The 16441-nt window shown below is 38.0% G+C and overlaps 1 protein-coding gene across 24 annotated transcripts in view; it reads left to right on the top strand.

Annotated features, from left to right (window-relative positions):
* The window catches only part of LOC111608608, a 73227-nt gene that overhangs the window by 5005 nt on the left and 51781 nt on the right, over positions 1-16441 (top strand). For 22 of the 24 annotated variants that reach the window (XM_023333634.1, XM_023333638.1, XM_023333648.1 and 19 more), the window contains exons 3-36: positions 911-929; positions 1089-1122; positions 3339-3461; positions 3690-3889; positions 3983-4086; positions 5132-5244; positions 5394-5588; positions 6468-6542; positions 6648-6880; positions 8228-8309; positions 8410-8553; positions 8686-8888; positions 8968-9074; positions 9996-10114; positions 10208-10416; positions 11086-11183; positions 11314-11336; positions 11424-11445; positions 11546-11573; positions 11663-11741; positions 11824-11970; positions 12053-12261; positions 12841-12941; positions 13055-13173; positions 13253-13423; positions 13503-13534; positions 14156-14253; positions 14572-14594; positions 14690-14711; positions 14814-14841; positions 14925-15009; positions 15108-15254; positions 15649-15860; positions 15957-16057. In XM_023333634.1, the coding sequence (XP_023189402.1) occupies positions 911-929; positions 1089-1122; positions 3339-3461; positions 3690-3889; positions 3983-4086; positions 5132-5244; positions 5394-5588; positions 6468-6542; positions 6648-6880; positions 8228-8309; positions 8410-8553; positions 8686-8888; positions 8968-9074; positions 9996-10114; positions 10208-10416; positions 11086-11183; positions 11314-11336; positions 11424-11445; positions 11546-11573; positions 11663-11741; positions 11824-11970; positions 12053-12261; positions 12841-12941; positions 13055-13173; positions 13253-13423; positions 13503-13534; positions 14156-14253; positions 14572-14594; positions 14690-14711; positions 14814-14841; positions 14925-15009; positions 15108-15254; positions 15649-15860; positions 15957-16057 (3705 nt within the window). The remainder of the gene's footprint in view (positions 1-910; positions 930-1088; positions 1123-3338; positions 3462-3689; positions 3890-3982; positions 4087-5131; positions 5245-5393; positions 5589-6467; positions 6543-6647; positions 6881-8227; positions 8310-8409; positions 8554-8685; positions 8889-8967; positions 9075-9995; positions 10115-10207; positions 10417-11085; positions 11184-11313; positions 11337-11423; positions 11446-11545; positions 11574-11662; positions 11742-11823; positions 11971-12052; positions 12262-12840; positions 12942-13054; positions 13174-13252; positions 13424-13502; positions 13535-14155; positions 14254-14571; positions 14595-14689; positions 14712-14813; positions 14842-14924; positions 15010-15107; positions 15255-15648; positions 15861-15956; positions 16058-16441) is intronic. The other 2 variants (XM_023333629.1, XM_023333628.1) reach the window with 2 other exon arrangements.

The following is a 16441-nucleotide window of genomic DNA, read 5'->3' as shown; positions in this document are numbered from 1 at the left end:
TCCTTTATTGTCTCTCTTGAAGTCCACATTGGCTCAAACAATCAATGGATGGCGTTCACCTTTAAAATCAATTTGACTGTAGCCAACAACACCATCAGCAGGCCTATGGACTTTAAACTTCTGGATAATATGTACAACTGTAGTCAAAGGAGCATGAAGCTGCTTGGAGACGCTCTTATAGCCTTTACCTTCAATGTGATTCTCTATCAGTTTCTTTCTAATCTCTTGGGAGAACTCTCTCCTTTGCTTCAGTGTGGTACACACCATGTCACCAAACAGCACAGTGATTACTTATCACCCTTTGGATACACAGACTGACTAATTAGAAGCTTTAAGACACCTGCTGTGCTAATTAGAGGACACACTGTAGTTTCACATGTCCCTTGGGTCAAATTATCTTCTGTTTCTTTTTTAGAGGAATCATCATTTTTGCCCAGGTCTTCTTCTTTAGTTCAGCTGTACCACTTTAGAAAAGCAATGTCTTATTTTCATTGGCCAATCTCCAGTAAATTATTTTTATTGTTGCTTGTCAGTTTCAAGTTACTTCAGTGGCCCTTGTGTGTTTTCTGGTCATTAAAAAGGGCATACCAGCAACTTTGTCCACCTGCGTATATTTTTAATGGCATGGCGTCGTTTCTCACTGGATGATCACAACATAGCTGATTCATATCAATAACATTATAATACATTAAGTTTGAGTTTTCATACCAATGGTTTTCACTTTGCCTTTCGTTGGGCAAAATCATGTGTCTGTGAGAGATTTGTCAGAATAACCTAGCAACACAATTAACCAAAAATCCTTTATTATAAGAAGTTTTATTTTTATTAAATAGTTCTTTGACAAAATCGAATCTGTGAACATTATCTTGCGTATAAAATCTAACCAAAAAACTCTATTTCATTCTATCAGGAAATTCAAGGGCACAAGGGTAAGTCTAATTTCTTATCTTGAAAGCACATAAAAAATCTCTAGCTAGAGGAGCATTAAATGTTCTTTTAGATTTGCAACTATATCAGTCTGTTCTAAGTGGAATGAGCTGTGACATATTTCAACTCTAAATGTTTTTATCCATCTATTTAACTTGCAGGGCTACAACATGTGGGGCAGAAAGCTGCGGTCAAGTGAGTCAGAAACCAATGAGTTCTTCACTTGTGTGGTTTTTCAGAATAAAAAGTGAAATCTGTTTTTATGGCAGCCACCAAATCTCTTCATCTTTAGTATGGGTGTTTAATTAGTTATTTCAGGAGATATATGTCTTTTAGTGTTTACTAATAATTAAATGTTATTTAGGTATCTAATCAAAACTTAAAGTTACTTCAGTTCAGTTCAATGTTCCATCATTGTTCTCTCAGGATTTATGAGTCAGAGCTGTTTGTTTTCTTGCAGCTCATAAATATTTGTGAACCTAAAGCTTATTTTATCCCCAATTTCTTCTGGAGAATAAAAGTTTAAGATCGGACAAAGATAACCTAAGGTACACAAAAAGCTGTCTTCCAATGATGATTTCACTTAAGAGAAAAAGAAATCCGGCCAACCTTGCTCCACAAAAAAAGACCCCTTCGTCTTGGTAACTAACGAGTTAACCGTCATCGTCCACATTAAAAATAAAGCTGAACTTGCACCTGTCCTACCACATATAGTAAGCTATTTAAATTTAAATAGCTTACATTTAAAAAGAAACTCATCATACTCCACACAAATTCAAGAGGAGATGGAAAAACAATGTCATCTCTTTATATCAGACTGGAAAGGTTTACAAAACCATTTCTAAAACAGCCTTTTCCAATTATTTACGTTATTTAAACCAGTTGAAACCAGTTTGATCACCTGAAACATTTAACTGTGACGAGAGCAAAGCCAGAGGAAATGGGCAAAAGATTTTTTACCGCACTGTAATTAATGATAAGGTGAGGAAGATGCATAAAGTGCACTCAAACTCTAATAAAAATAAATATATGTGTGTCTGTGTTTGGTAAGGAGTCCATTTTTGAAGTTCAAACTCATGTGAGGATGTCGTAAGCAGTTGCCAAACTGCCCCAATCACATACCAACAAGATTTTTTCAAAGTGACAGGATCATCACTCTTTGAACTTGATAAACCTTTTTTTTTTAACCAGGATTACTGGCTTAGTAGTGAACTCTGACAAGGTGAACTCTGAGTTTCCAGTGTTCACTTCCTCTTTGTTGCATGAGCAAGACAAACCTGTTCTGGAAAAAACTTGTGGATGATTTGACAAATCAAGAACACAAACATAATCTCCTAGAATAACAGTTCTGCTGGGAACATCTGTAAATCGACTGCTGGAGAATCTCCTGGCTCCCCTAAGACTGTACACACCCCAAAAAAAGCAAGAATCACGGTGAACGCTACTTGAACATGATTAAGAGGAAAATGCATTTATTCTACTACTTATATTTAATATTTTACATGTTTTTCCTGACATTTATGGTTCTTGTGGTTCTCATTTATTCTGAGAAATATTTAAGAAATATCACAAATCAAATCAATCATTGTGATTCGTAAATGGTTTTATAACTGTCAGGCCTAAATACCTATTAAACAAACACAGGAAAGACAAGAGAGTTAGATTCTTTGTTTCTCGCGAGGAGAGCAGACAGAGATGTGCTTTCAGTTACAAATCTCCAACCGCTCTGAAACACATCTGTCTGTTCCTCTCTTTTTATTGCTCTTTAGGAACCCTGCCACAAGGGGCGCTGCAACTCTAAAAGGGTGGAGGGGCACATCGTTACAGCGCTAATGACATTCAATAATCTAGACACATGTTATCTATACTCTAGATCCCTTTTGCTCCAAGCACGGCGTTGAATCGGACACGTTGTATAGCTTCAAAGCAACGGTTTTGTAGCACAAAGAAGCACAGAGCAGAGTTTATTGTCAGGCTTGTAAAACTCTGCTGGGAGTAATTAACACTTCCGTCTCTCATAGGAAGTCCTGCAGGGCAACAGCTGCTGAGAGTAGCTGTCACCTCTCTCTTCCAAGGAGGGATTTAGGAAGGAATCAGAATTAATTAACATACAGAAACATTATCTAAATGTAACTACAAAAGCTACATGATACAACAAATATTTGATAATTACTAATAATACAATTTACCTAACAATAACCATTTAAATTTTAATTTGTAGAGGGTTTTTTTTTTTTTAAAAAAACATTGACTCATTTTCACATACTTTTTCTGATATCAATTGCAAATAGCATGGGTGATTTGTTGTTGTAATGTGAAAAAAAAAGTCAAAATTCAATAGATTTTGCAGGGAACGGCATAAAGCTGTTAAATGTTGTAACCAAAATGTCCTTTCTGTTAAATATCCCAAGGAGGCGGACGCGACCTCCCGCTTCCTGCAGTGTGTCGGCTTGCCGTCCACAGACACAGGAAAAGACCACATGCAGAGGCTGAAAGTGATGCTTGAGGCCACAATGGACGTGTACACCTTCATGGTATGACTTCTACCGGCACGCAACGCCAAAAAATGCCGCACGCATTCCAGACTGACCAGACCAGTTGTTACTGTTATTGTTTCTGCTTTTTTTTTTTTTTTTTTTGACAAGTTCATGACACTTGTGCTTTCAGACTGTGACAAACTTCTAGGAAAAAGACTTACGGCCTCTTTCTTGGAACCTTTTCAGAAGCCTGTAAACTTTAATCCATTTTAACTGTTGTTACAGAAATCCAGCATGACCGACGTGCCGGTCCTGAGCCTGGAAGGAGCTTTGAATTTCAACCCCGGAGCAGATCCTCTCCAGAATGAAGCCCTGGTTCAGATGTGGCTTGAGGTCAAAATCAAACCTCTGCTGGGTTCCATCACCAAACACTTCCTGTCCTGCCTCAGCACAAAGAACTTCAGCTGCTCCACTTATCAGACTGTGTACGTCTTTATTTTTTTAATTCTCAACTTTATTCTTAGTTTTGATAGTAGCTGTTTGGAAATGTCTTTTGATATTTCTGTCTTGCCTTTCAGAGTGGGAGAACTCAGCCAATATTTTTCAGAGATGAATCCAGTCAGACAAAAGTGGATCTACACGTTCTTCATGTACCCCTTCCTGTCTGGAGAAAGAGTTACAGGTACATAAAAGCAACATAAGAAAGAAATGCATATAAAAAGAGAAAAAGGCAAAAAGTGGTCAAAATGACCAATTAAAGTCAAAGTAATGTTTAAAGTTACCAGAAAAACATAGGACGCTGCATTAGCAGAACAAACAAAATGCCCAACACAAACAACAATGAAAAGAAAATATTTTTGCGTTATGACTCAACCAGCTTTACACTTGTAGAGAGTATTGTCTTTTACTAGCTAAAGTTCAGTTCTGTTTGCTGTTTCTTGGTCTTCATCATGTTGTTTGATCCCTCATGTTTTCCAGCTAACCTCTGAAGCCTTCGCAGAGCAGCTGCGTTATCCTGAGATTAGATTCAACACAGATGGAATCTAGATTAGGTTACGCAGGACGGCATATTGGGACCATTGTAGACGGAAGGAAAAGAGATTTGGCTACTGCCAAAAAACTCAAATTTTGGAACTAAGTTCAGAAAGTTTTGAGAAAAAATATTGGAAGTTTCTGAGTTTCAAAAAATCCCAAATTTATGAGAAAATAACTCTAATATCTTGAGATTAATGTCAGAAATATTCTACAAAAGACTTGGTGAATTATTGAGTTTCAAGAGCCAAATATTTTCTAAATGTTTCCTAAATTATTTCTCACAATCTCATACATGTTTAGGTGTTTGGCAAACATTTATTCCTTTTTTTTTATCTGCAGTGTCCCTAATATGCCTTTGTAATTACATCTTAAGCTAATCAATGGTACTGTTTCTTTTATAATTTTTTTTTTCTTTTTAAGGGTTGCATGGAGTTGAATAGAAATGCATGGCACACTAGATTGTTTATTTACAAAAAAGAAACCTATCTCCCTCTTCACAGTTATGTACTGCTTTTTGTTGCCAAGTTATTCAAAATTTACATATACATTTCAAAAATCAAAAAATAAATCGGGGTCCAAGGGATCCAAGATTCCATAAATGTCATTTTTCTGCCCTTATTCTGTCCTGATACCGATAAACAGTACATCTGCTCCTATTTCTTGATGCATATTTATATGTACTTCATTTGTAGGTTGTGTAAACGGCAATGAAAGCAGCAAAGAATGGCTGATGAAGAATTTTGGCGCCTTCAGAGCGATGGCCCGAATGAAGGACTTCACCAGCCTCAACATGGTCTTCAGTGGGGTGAGTCAGACTCACTTCCTATAAACGACTCGAATGGCCATCTCACTTTACATAACATTTAACGTTATCATATATGAGTTTGAGGACTCGTGCGATATGAGTTTTTGTTTTTCGTCCCGTCACACCGCTCTGTCTGTTTCTGGCCACAGCTGGAGGTTCTCCACCTGCTCTCTCCTGCACAAAAGGCCGAGCTGCTCTTAAAGCCTGAGGTGGCTGGTTTGGACAACGGCACCTTGACCCTGGTTTTCAACAGTCTGCTGCCCGGTCAGCAAACGACTCCCAGCCCTGGAAACTCGTCTGTGGTGCCAGTTGGTTATTCATCTCCACACAGCACTCTCAAAGAGGTAAATGCACCTCGTTGTATTTAGTTGAAGTTCTGCTTCACAGGAATAATGTAGCCGGATTTGGCCCGCAGGCCTTGACTTTGACACGTGTGTTCTAGAGGAGCCATGTTTCTGTTTATGTTTCATTTGCAGACGGAGCAGAAAGCCCAGGAAAACAGGGGCAAATTGTTTCTGTGAATAATGAAACATGTTTGTTTTCTCTAAAATACATCATCATAAAAGCTCTTCCTGCAACATATCACACGCGAACGGTGTCAAGATCAAACAGGCTGTTAGACGTACAGCTTCCACACTCAAAGGCACGCAAATGCCAAAAAATACCTTGTAATAAATTTATCTTTTATTCCTGTCACTCTTAAATATCTCCAACTTTTAATTTGGGTTTTTATTGTGTAAATCACAATGTTTCTAAAAAAAAAAAAAAGATTTATGTACATTGACACATGTAATTATTGTACCCTCAGCTTTTTTTTCTTTTTAAGATGATCTGAGTGTCATGGAACTTTTAAATATTCAGTTAATGGCTTTTTGTTTCCTTGTGGTATAAACAATAATTATCATATGTTAGATTCAACCATTTTAAACTCTTGTTAGTTTGATTGGCATCTGTTCAAAATGGAGAGGTTTTTTTGTCTTGTTTTTTTTTTCGTACAGTCTGTCAGTTTGAAGCAGTATCGGTTTCTGATATGGGGGATGTGGGCAGCTGCCCAGGGCGGCATCTCATCTAGGGCAGCATGAGCTCCTGGTGCTGCAATAGTACACACAATTTTGAAAATACCTGACTATTGTTTCAATTTAAAACAAAAGAGAGCGCTGTCTAAAGAAACAAGAAACGTCCTACAGAACTTTAATTCCCAATATTTGTTTTTAACATTACAGATCGCAAATGGATTCATGACGGCTTTCAGACCGATTGGAAGTTTTGCTCATGAATTTGTTTCTTTTACACATCAGGTAAATAAACTCACACAAACACATCCTGAGACGTTTAAGCTAACCATTTCATTGTGACAACAGGAAGTTAAATCCCCCTCCCCTGGCCTTGTGTGTGTCTTACAGAGAAATGTTTCAGAAATAAAAAGCACCACTTTGACTCAGTTCCTGCTCAACTGGACTCTGGCTGAGCTGGCAAACGTGTATGAGCCGCCCACGGTCCCAGACATCCCCGAGTTTGATGTGACCAACGTGGATGACTGGTACCAGCAGGTGGTGCTGCCGCTGCTGCGCAGGTTCCTGCCGAACGACGAAAACTTGATGCACCAAAACATCACGCTGGCTTTTCACGAGCTGTAGTAAGTCAGACTAAGTTTAAACTAATTACTGACTAAGTTTAAACTAATTACTCGCTTATTTGACTTTATGTTCACATGCTTCCCTCTCAAACAGCTCTTTGACAAATATTTTTGTCTTTTAGTCTGTTGGTCCATTTAGCTTTCATCAAAATTGATTTGGTTTGTGTTTTGGATTTGATCTTTTAATTGACAAAAATGTAGTCCAGACATGGATAATAAGTAAAAAGAAATCAACAACAACCATAAATGTCTGCTACAGTCATATTATTTTAACCAAAAGTAACTTTCACTTGAGTATAATTTCTGGGTAACCATTCAGTTATGTCACTTAATGAAGTACAAACGTGTTTAAGCCATAAATGTATGGGGAAACGTTTTGTTTATCAACAGTCTTCATTGTTTTAATTATATTTTATCTGCTCAGGTGAATATTCATACAGTAAACAATAGATATTGTCACCAGAAATACTTTCCACTGGGTTTAACATGTATTCAATATTAACTGTAAGTAGGTAATATATACCTACTTGGTAGGTAAACATGTATTTATAAGTACTTGTACTACCTGGGTTCAAACATTTTATGTGGTAAAAAATTGAGATTTGAAACTCAAGTTTCCTCTATTTGAATGTGTTATTTATTTTTACTCATTTTTAAAATGATTTTTCTGAAAATCAGAATGTGTACATACATTATCATTTCCTTTTTGCCTCCTGGGAATCTACAGCTATCACCTGGTCTCAGATCTTTTGTCAAAATGGGAATTGCATAGACGCCTGGTATCATTGCTACTTTTGTGATTTTTTTTTCTGTTTGTGTGTGTGTGTGAACACATTTACTGTGAATTTCATCTAATCAGCCTCAGCTACTGTGACTGAAGGGTGTAATTATGAAAGCCTGCAAATAAAATTAAATAAAATCAAACAAACAATACTAAGTAAATAAATAACATTTCAAAAATGTAAATTATATATTAATCACAAACTAAATGGAATGTATTTATTTTATTACACAAATAATGCTAGAGATAGTGAAATATTTGTTTAGTCTTTTTCTGTGGTGTTTTAATCAGATTTTCTAAATATGTCTTTCAAAAGTGATGTAAGAAGCGTACATTTTATTTATTTATTTTTTAAAAAAACTTCAACTTAAGAAAGCAAAAAGAATTGACCGTATAACTTTAAATGGAAAAACCTTCTGCCATTTTGTTTGTGTGTGTAATTGAGACCCTCTAAGTGGCCTAGTGCAGCTTTAATTGCTCATCCACAATCTGGCCATTTTAAAGAAGAAAAATTGTAATTTCATTGGTCATCTTTGTCTGAAGCTGTGTATTCTGTTTTCATGCAGTTTTCTGGAACATGGTGGGGAAAATGAATACGATGAACTTCAGGATGTCTGCAGCGTCACTCTTGATAAGAGCCCTTGTGGGGTGAGGTTCTGACTTGTATTTTAATTTACTCTATATTTTAGCTCGATAAAAGAATCCTGCTTTACCTTCCGTCCCATCTTGTTGTTTGTGATGCCCTCAGCTGACCGATGCAGTGGAGAACGTAGCCCATATTATGCACTGCGCTGCTAAAAGTGAGCTGACGATGACTGAAGAAACCATCATGAGGCTGATTACTGAGCTGGCTGAACGTCTGCACCTCCTGATAAAAGAGTTTACCACAACAGTGAGCATATTAACCTCTCTGACCTTCTAAACATAAGAGACTTCAGTGTGAACTCAGTCACTCTGATAATTCCTCTCTGTTGTCACTGCTGCGACAAAAACTCAAGTCAGTGCTTTTTTGTTTTCCTTTCAGAACTTTGCAGGGCTGGCATCTGACATTAAGGAGATATTCAACGAGAATGAGCCTCCAACTCTGACCCAACATCACCTGGACGACCCCGAATTCATCAAACTCTGGTACCAGATCAAACTGCTCCCTCTGCTGCCAGACGTAAACCCAGACCTCCTCTCCTGCCTGAGCACCAAAAACTTCTCCTGCCCCGTTTACCAAACCCTGTGAGTTCACACATTTTGTGATTTCAAAAATAAAAATTCTAGGTTTAGTTACCGTCCTCTTTCTGTTTTCGACTTGCAGGGTGGCAGCACTTGGTGAGAGCATGAGGCAAATGGATGCTGACATGATGTACAGTCACAACATCTACAGATATTTCATCTACTCTTTCCTGAATCACAACGCCACTGGTAAGCTAAAACATCAGCTGAACAATGGGGAAAAATAACCCATACATGAAGGAAAGATAATGGTGCCCACAACCACATTGCCGATATTATTCACCATGCTGCTAAAAGTGAGCTAACAACGAATGGCGCTGCTCAGGGCGGCATGTGATGTCATCAGTTCTGTTGTTGCTAAGATACAGACATAATGCCTGAATGCGTTTGTGGCCATATCTGGTGATTTTATGCCATAGATGTTCTCTCTGTGTAGCTGGCAAAGAGAAATCCAATCAGTAACCTCAAAACAGCCTTATTTGGGTTCCTGTGATCACTTTCTTAGTCACTTTTCGAACAGGTCATCTTTGAACAAAGGGTTTACATTCAGAGCAAAGAAAAACAAGACTGTGATCTGATTTCCCCAGACGAGGTGTTTGGTTTTTGATAATTTCCAGGAAGTAGGTGCCTGCCCACAACCATCAGCATCTATAATAACTGTTTGGATAATTTTGAATTAATATGAGTTACAACATTTAAATTCCCTTTGGGATAAATTAAGTATTTTGGAATTTGAATTTCACTGGTGATTTCCCTAATGTTGTGCTTAGTTGTATTTGTTCCAAACCTACTTCCTGGAAATCATGATTACAAGCTTGAGTTTGATTTATTCAGACAACAAAAAATCTTTCAACAAGTCTTTTTTTTTTTTTTTGTGGAATTTTAGCCAGACACAAACCAGACGTGAATTTTAACCAGCAGCTTATTTCGTAGATTCATTACCTGTAAGGCAATCATTATTAATCAGATATATGTTGTTAATTAATTAATAGTATATTTGAAAAACTATGTGTATTTACTTGTGTATTACATGCAAATGTATTTATTTCCAATTTAAGCATCAAAAAATAAATGTAACTTAACATGTGTTATCGTGCAACATTTTTTCAGAACCCCAGTGCATCTCCTCAGCCAATCAAAGTGCAGAATGGGTGAACCTGAACTTTGGGTTCTTCTCAAGCTTTGCCTCTGTCATCGACTTCTACCAGCTCAACCCCAATTTCTCTGCGGTAAGTCTGGGAGCCGTCAACGAGCTGGATTAAAAAAACAAACCCTCGTGATAGTGATTGGAAACACTTCTTTTTCCCCTTTTCCTTTCTCAGTTGGAAGCTCTGCAGGTCCTGACCCCAAAGCAGCTTGCAGAAATGCTGCTGCTGCCTCTTCCTGGTCCAACGGACAAAGACACCGTTATCAACGCAGTGTTTGACTTCTTGTTGGAGTCACCAGAAGACAGAAAATTTACCGACGTTCTGCACTTCGTGGTCCAGCTTGCCGAAGAGGCTAATCCTCCCTGCAGTGTCTATCAACTCATGTGAGTACCTTCTAATGTTTTTAGGTTACACACCTCTAGGTAACTAACTTACACACATAATAGCTGTGTTTCCATTACAAATGTGCAGAAACCTTTATCAGTATGTCAAAAAAAACCCCCACAGTTTCACAACTGTGGTTCTAACGGAGAAAGACATTAACCCTGTTATGAAATGCAATTAAAATCAGGCGTGAATAAATCATAAGTCATTAAAAAATAAACACACCATCATCATCCAACCACTTCCCATCGTCGTCTTCTTCATGGTTCACGTCAGTTGCAACACTGTTGATTGTGTGGTGCGAAAAAAAGGGTTTCCACTGCAGTTTTTGCAAATTAAACCAATTTTTAAAAAGTGGTCCTAAAAACCATCTCATCATAGCGCCAAAACTTTTTATCAATAAAACTTCAGGTTTTTTTTTTTTTAATTGGAATGTTGGCTTTTAGTGAATTTATCTTCAAAACATCAAATTCTGCTATTCTATGGTCAATGGAAGCCAAAATATAGACAGCAGAACATTCAGTTTTGATTAGATTTTTATTTATTTATTTATTTATTTTTGCAAAAACATTTTTCATCTTTCACTGAACCTAATAAAATCCTGTTTTCTTTTATTTATGTTCTTTTTTCCCTTGCGGCTTAATTTGTTTTGTTTGTCATTGCGTCAGTTTTGAACGAATGTACGGAGCCCTAACGATGATACCTCCAGACTTGGAGCCGGTTATTTGGGCCCGCATAGATGATCTCATGGGAATTGCGCCGGCAGGTGAGTCTCTCCTCAACCTGAAACACCAAAACCAAAAACGAACTAACACCCACACAAGCAACAACAGGCTAAAAGTTCAATTATTGTGGTGTTGTTGACTGAATATGTTGTTTTTGTTTGTTTTTGACAGAGTGTGTACCGGCAGAAGTCACGGTGAGTATTTTATCCTGAAGTCATTTTCCAGTAACTTTTTTTTTGCATGTTGGTAAGAAATTAAAAATTATAATATATCATTCACAGTGCCAAGACACGCAGATCAACAGTAAGAATTATGTGCTAAGTTTTATTTTATTTCTCATCAAGTTATTTTCAAGGTAGTTTTAAAATATATGAAATCATATTTTTTCCCTGTTGTTTGACAGGAACTTTAATCTGCCAAAGCATCAACAGGTAATTCTGCCTGATGAGTACAAAATGAAATAAAACCTATCTAGCTCATATTTAGACTTTAATAACTAACATGAAGTGAACTTTCTCAGCTCCGTTCTTCAGTCATACCTCAACGACCACGTGCATGTGTCATGTAGCTTCACCTTGGAGGAATATGCTTGTGCTCAGGTAACTACGACTCAATGAGTGACAGTCGGGGTGAAGGTGTTCTGATGCACTGCAGGTTCGTCTCACTGTCTTCCACTCACAGCTGGATGACTTCACGGCTGAACAGCTGGCTTCCCTGATGAGGTGTAATCTGCCCGGCAACGGCAGCCATTCCAGGGTCCTGTGGAAGTTGCTGCTGACGAAACTCTCCAGCGTTTTGAACCCAGCGCTGGACATGCTGGCCAACACGGTCAGCAGCTTTTGGGAGTATGGTCTCATTTTCAAGCGTCTTTATTCTTGCTTTACGTGAAACTGGTTTACTCTTCTTACAGTCGGTGGGAATGATCCCGTCAGTGGAGGAAATTTTGGATGTGATAGAGGAAATCAGGCTGTCGGCGCTGACCGATGAGGAGCTGACGGACAGCGGCGTGATCCACTTGTGGTTCACAGAGCGTCTAAGCGTCTTCCTGCCATTTGCGTCGGGGCGCTTCCTGCTCTGTCTGACCAGCAGGAACTTGAGCTGTCCATCATATCAGCAAATGTGAGTCAGGACACTTTAAGCAAAACAAGCCGTGTCACGTGTCTTATGTTTGAGTAGCATAGCATGTTAGGGGCGAGCGATATGGGTTTAGAATTTTATCGCGATAGTTTGGGGTACAATTGTGGCAACGATAAAAATTCTGTTAAAAAAATTGCTACTTCTTTTTTAGGTAAGTGTATGACTGTCAGTTTTGTTTTTTGTTCCAACATCATTAATTGACTTTATTGAGACAACAATAAATGAGATTTCTTATCACAATAAGAAATTTGTCATAAGTGCTAAACGAGATGATAAATGCCCACCCCTAATAGCATGTTGTGTTTGGTTCTTGTTTTTTTTAATGGAAATATAAGAACTTAAAGTTTAATAATAAAATATACAAACTTCCCAGAGTTGATTCTAAGTTGAACTTATTAGTTCTTGCTTTGTGACATGTCTGAAAATAGATTTCATCCTGTCAATCTAGGTGTTACTTGTTTGACATGTATATGTTCTAAACACAAAGTATTTACTTTTAATTGCATCATTTTGCATCTGTTTTATTCTGAATACATTGTGGGATCTGACATTCGTCCTCAGACTGCAGGTGTTTGTTGGCCACTTTGAGGAGATGCCCTTCCAACAGCGGCTTGTGGTCCTGAAGGATTTCATCCTTCGTTTCCTTCTGAACGCTCACTCAGGTGAACGCTCACTCTTTAATAAATCTGCATTGATATGTTTCAGTTATATTTACATTAAGATGCACATCTTTGGGTATTTACGGACCTTTCTGCTTCTTCCTGATCGGCTCCAGGTCCAGGATGTTTGTCCTCCTTCAACAACAGCGCACAGTGGCTGACCGACAACTTCGGTCCATTCTCACAGTTTGTGATCATCAGCGACCTGATCCGTCTCAACCCACTCTTCAATCCAGTGAGGATCAGATTGTCGAAAAAAAATCAGTGCTTTTTAAAAAAAGACAAGGCCAAATAACTTTTTTTTTTTTTTGTAGCTCGAGGCCTTACATCTCCTCACACCAAATCAGACTGCAGAGCTGCTGGGACTGAAGCTTCCTGAAAGCACAGACGCCGTCATCAACATGATCTTTGATTACATGACCGAAGCACCAGAGGAAAGGAAATTCACAGAGTTCCTGTCATCTTTGGTTATGATTTCCGAGACGGTAAGAAGTTTGTTATGATTCAGGACTTTTGTTTTTAAGGTAGTAGCTCATTTGTCCTCTTCTTGTTTTTATCCAACAGTTGAACCTTTCCTGCTCATCCTACAAAACACTGTGAGTTCAGATCAAACCTGCAATATATACGATGAAAGTTGTAGCCAGAAATGCCAAATGAGGCTGAAGTGATGGTAGTTCCTAGGAAACTAGTGTGTGCCTAGGAAAGATAAGCATGATTATGTCACATCATAGAGTAAAACAGGACTGGAGGGCTGTCGTCAGCAGTATTGTTTTCTTTTCAATGAGTGTCCTATGAGCTCATAAGCTGCATTTTCATTACAATTGTGCGCAAAACTTTGTTGATATTGGATAATGTCAAAAACACAATTTCACAATTGTTTTGTTTCATTAAATAAGAAATGCAATTAAAATCACACGTGAATAAGTTTGTTCACACGACAAGTCATGATCCTATATATACTTCCAGCATCTAGAAGGTAGATGCAGGAAGACACTTCCTGCATCTATGTCTCAGGAAGAGAAGTATATGCAAAACTTCTCTTTTTGCAAGACGTTTTGCAAACATCTTGCAAAGTTTGCAAAACTTTGCAAGTTAAATAAAGTAATGAAACTTTTTTTAAATCATCTCTCTGATGTATACTGTTGTTTGCCTCACATCGATGACCGAGCACAGAACAGGTTTAGTTTGATTCAATTGAAAATATTTTTGCCTTGCAGGTTCACCAGACTGGACGACGCCATGGCAACAGCTTCTTCTGACGTGGCTTCAGCCATCACATACACTGAAGTGGCTTTATTCAAACGACTACCATCTGGTGAGATTTTTATATATAAAAACAAAGAGAAACATTTTTAGGCTACAAATTGTGTTAAATCTCTCCCCAGTTATTTCTACTTTCATTTTATTTAACATATTTCCAACTGTTACATTTTTAATTTCGATCAGCTGTAAAGACTGTGGCAATACATCTTTACCATGTTAAATACAAAAAGACATTCAATATCCAAAATGCAGTTTAGTGATTATAGATTGAAGAATTGATTTCATGATTGTCAATTTGTGTCAACTGAAAAGTCATTTCTCATTTGTTTAATAATTAACTAATTAGATTTTTTTGTTGCTTTTATTACAGACTGCATCATATACAGTGGGCAGGTAAAGATACGTTACTGTGGACATTTTATTTTATGTTTTCGAACAAATTAGTTTTTTGAGGCTTACTAACCATTTTAATCGTTTTCTCTACCTAGTGCAATGTAACGATGGCAAATGGTTAGTTTCCTCTCACTGCATAACCAACCTTTATCTACTTTTATTTAAAATTATGTATTATTTTTACATTAATACCTTAACTTGTCTTGCAACTTTTCACAGAGACAGACATATGCATGGGAGTCAACAGGTAGGGTTGAGAAAGACTTTTTGATATTCCTCCCTAAACATTTCATGTAAAATAAAGGAAACATGAATCACTTTGTGTTACAGCACAGAGCTTCAGATCCTCCTAGACAGATCAACGATGGCCGGACGGCACTGCAACTTCTCTGTGGAGGAATTTGCCTGTGCCTCTGTAAGACGTCGCATCATCATCTGTCCTCAAACTGCAGCTGAGGGAAAATGGTTTCATGTTTGGTTCAACATCTGGTCTGTTGTCATTCTCCTCTCCAGCTGTCAGGTTTAACAGCTGGGGATCTGGCAGCCATGTTGCGCTGTGATAGGTTCTCCAACTCAAGCGGCTCCAAACCTGCCTGGAAGCTGCTGCTATCCAAAGCCTCCAAGGTCCTGGATCAAGCTCTGGATCTGCTGAGCAATACCGTAAGACTGGCTTTTGGTTCCAACCAGCGGTGCTCCGCTTGCAGTTTTCAGGCTCATCACTGATATTTAAAATCCTGACCCGCCGATTCTGATTTTGGCCCAATTTGTCTTTTTTTTCTGAAAGACGCTAAATATAGCAATAAAGTCGTGAAGTTATGAATTTACTATTGTCATTTACAAACATTTCCCACCTGCAATATGACAAGAAATAAATATCTATTTGGGATGAACATTTATTTTAATAAGAAGTGCAATAACCCGGATGGATGCATGTAAACACACCCAAGACCAATTCTTTGTCGAACCACCTAAACTCATCATTCTGCTTTCTTTGATCTCCAATCAAGAACTTTCATGTAGCTCAAAATTTACCGTGGATCATTTCTTGTTGCAGACGCTCCGTCCTGACCATCCTTCTGCCCCCATGATCCTGGACTCCATACGAGAACTCCGGCTGCTTGTCGTCAACATGACCGTCCTCAACGATCCCGCCTTCGTCCAGACGTGGTTCGGCCGCCGCCTTCGTCCGTTCCTGCCAGCTGTTTCCGACGACTTCCTCTCATGTCTCTCCTCCAAATCACTGGACTGCAGCACCTACCACTACATGTAACAATGAACTCATTCATTCTTTATAATCACTTTAGAAATATATTTGGATTTCTTTTACAATCTGCGATAATAAAATATCTTTGTCATTTTCAGCGTGAAGACATTTAGCGAGCTTCAGTCAGTCATGTTGAAAGAAAGGCAGCTGTCTGTCTTGACACACTTCATCACAGGTTTTCTGACAAACAACACTGCAGGTAGGAACCTGCAAACACACTGATCCTTACCGTGCATGTAGACATATTAATAAACATGTTATGTAGATCTGAAAGATAAAGAAGTTAAGGAGTTTTGAGAAACATTAAGTCTCTTCACTTGTATAATGATTGTCTAGTGTTTCCAAGACAACAAATCTTTATCCTTCAAATCAATGTCACCTGTTAACTGCACATGTCAGCTGTTTTATTTCCCCAAGCTTTGCGTCGTTAACTTATTATTTTGTGGTTAGCCATTTTTAAAACTGTCTTTCAATGTTAGATAAACACACAAACTTTAGGATTTGAGTAATTTAAAAATTTTGTGAATAGTATTCAAAGCAATAAATACTTTGCCTTGCACAAATCTATAATGTCTTGACCTTT

This window comes from Xiphophorus maculatus, chromosome 5 (genome assembly GCF_002775205.1).
Source record: "Xiphophorus maculatus strain JP 163 A chromosome 5, X_maculatus-5.0-male, whole genome shotgun sequence".
Lineage (NCBI taxonomy): Eukaryota > Metazoa > Chordata > Actinopteri > Cyprinodontiformes > Poeciliidae > Xiphophorus > Xiphophorus maculatus.
This window is presented reverse-complemented; position numbering and strand designations above follow the sequence as displayed.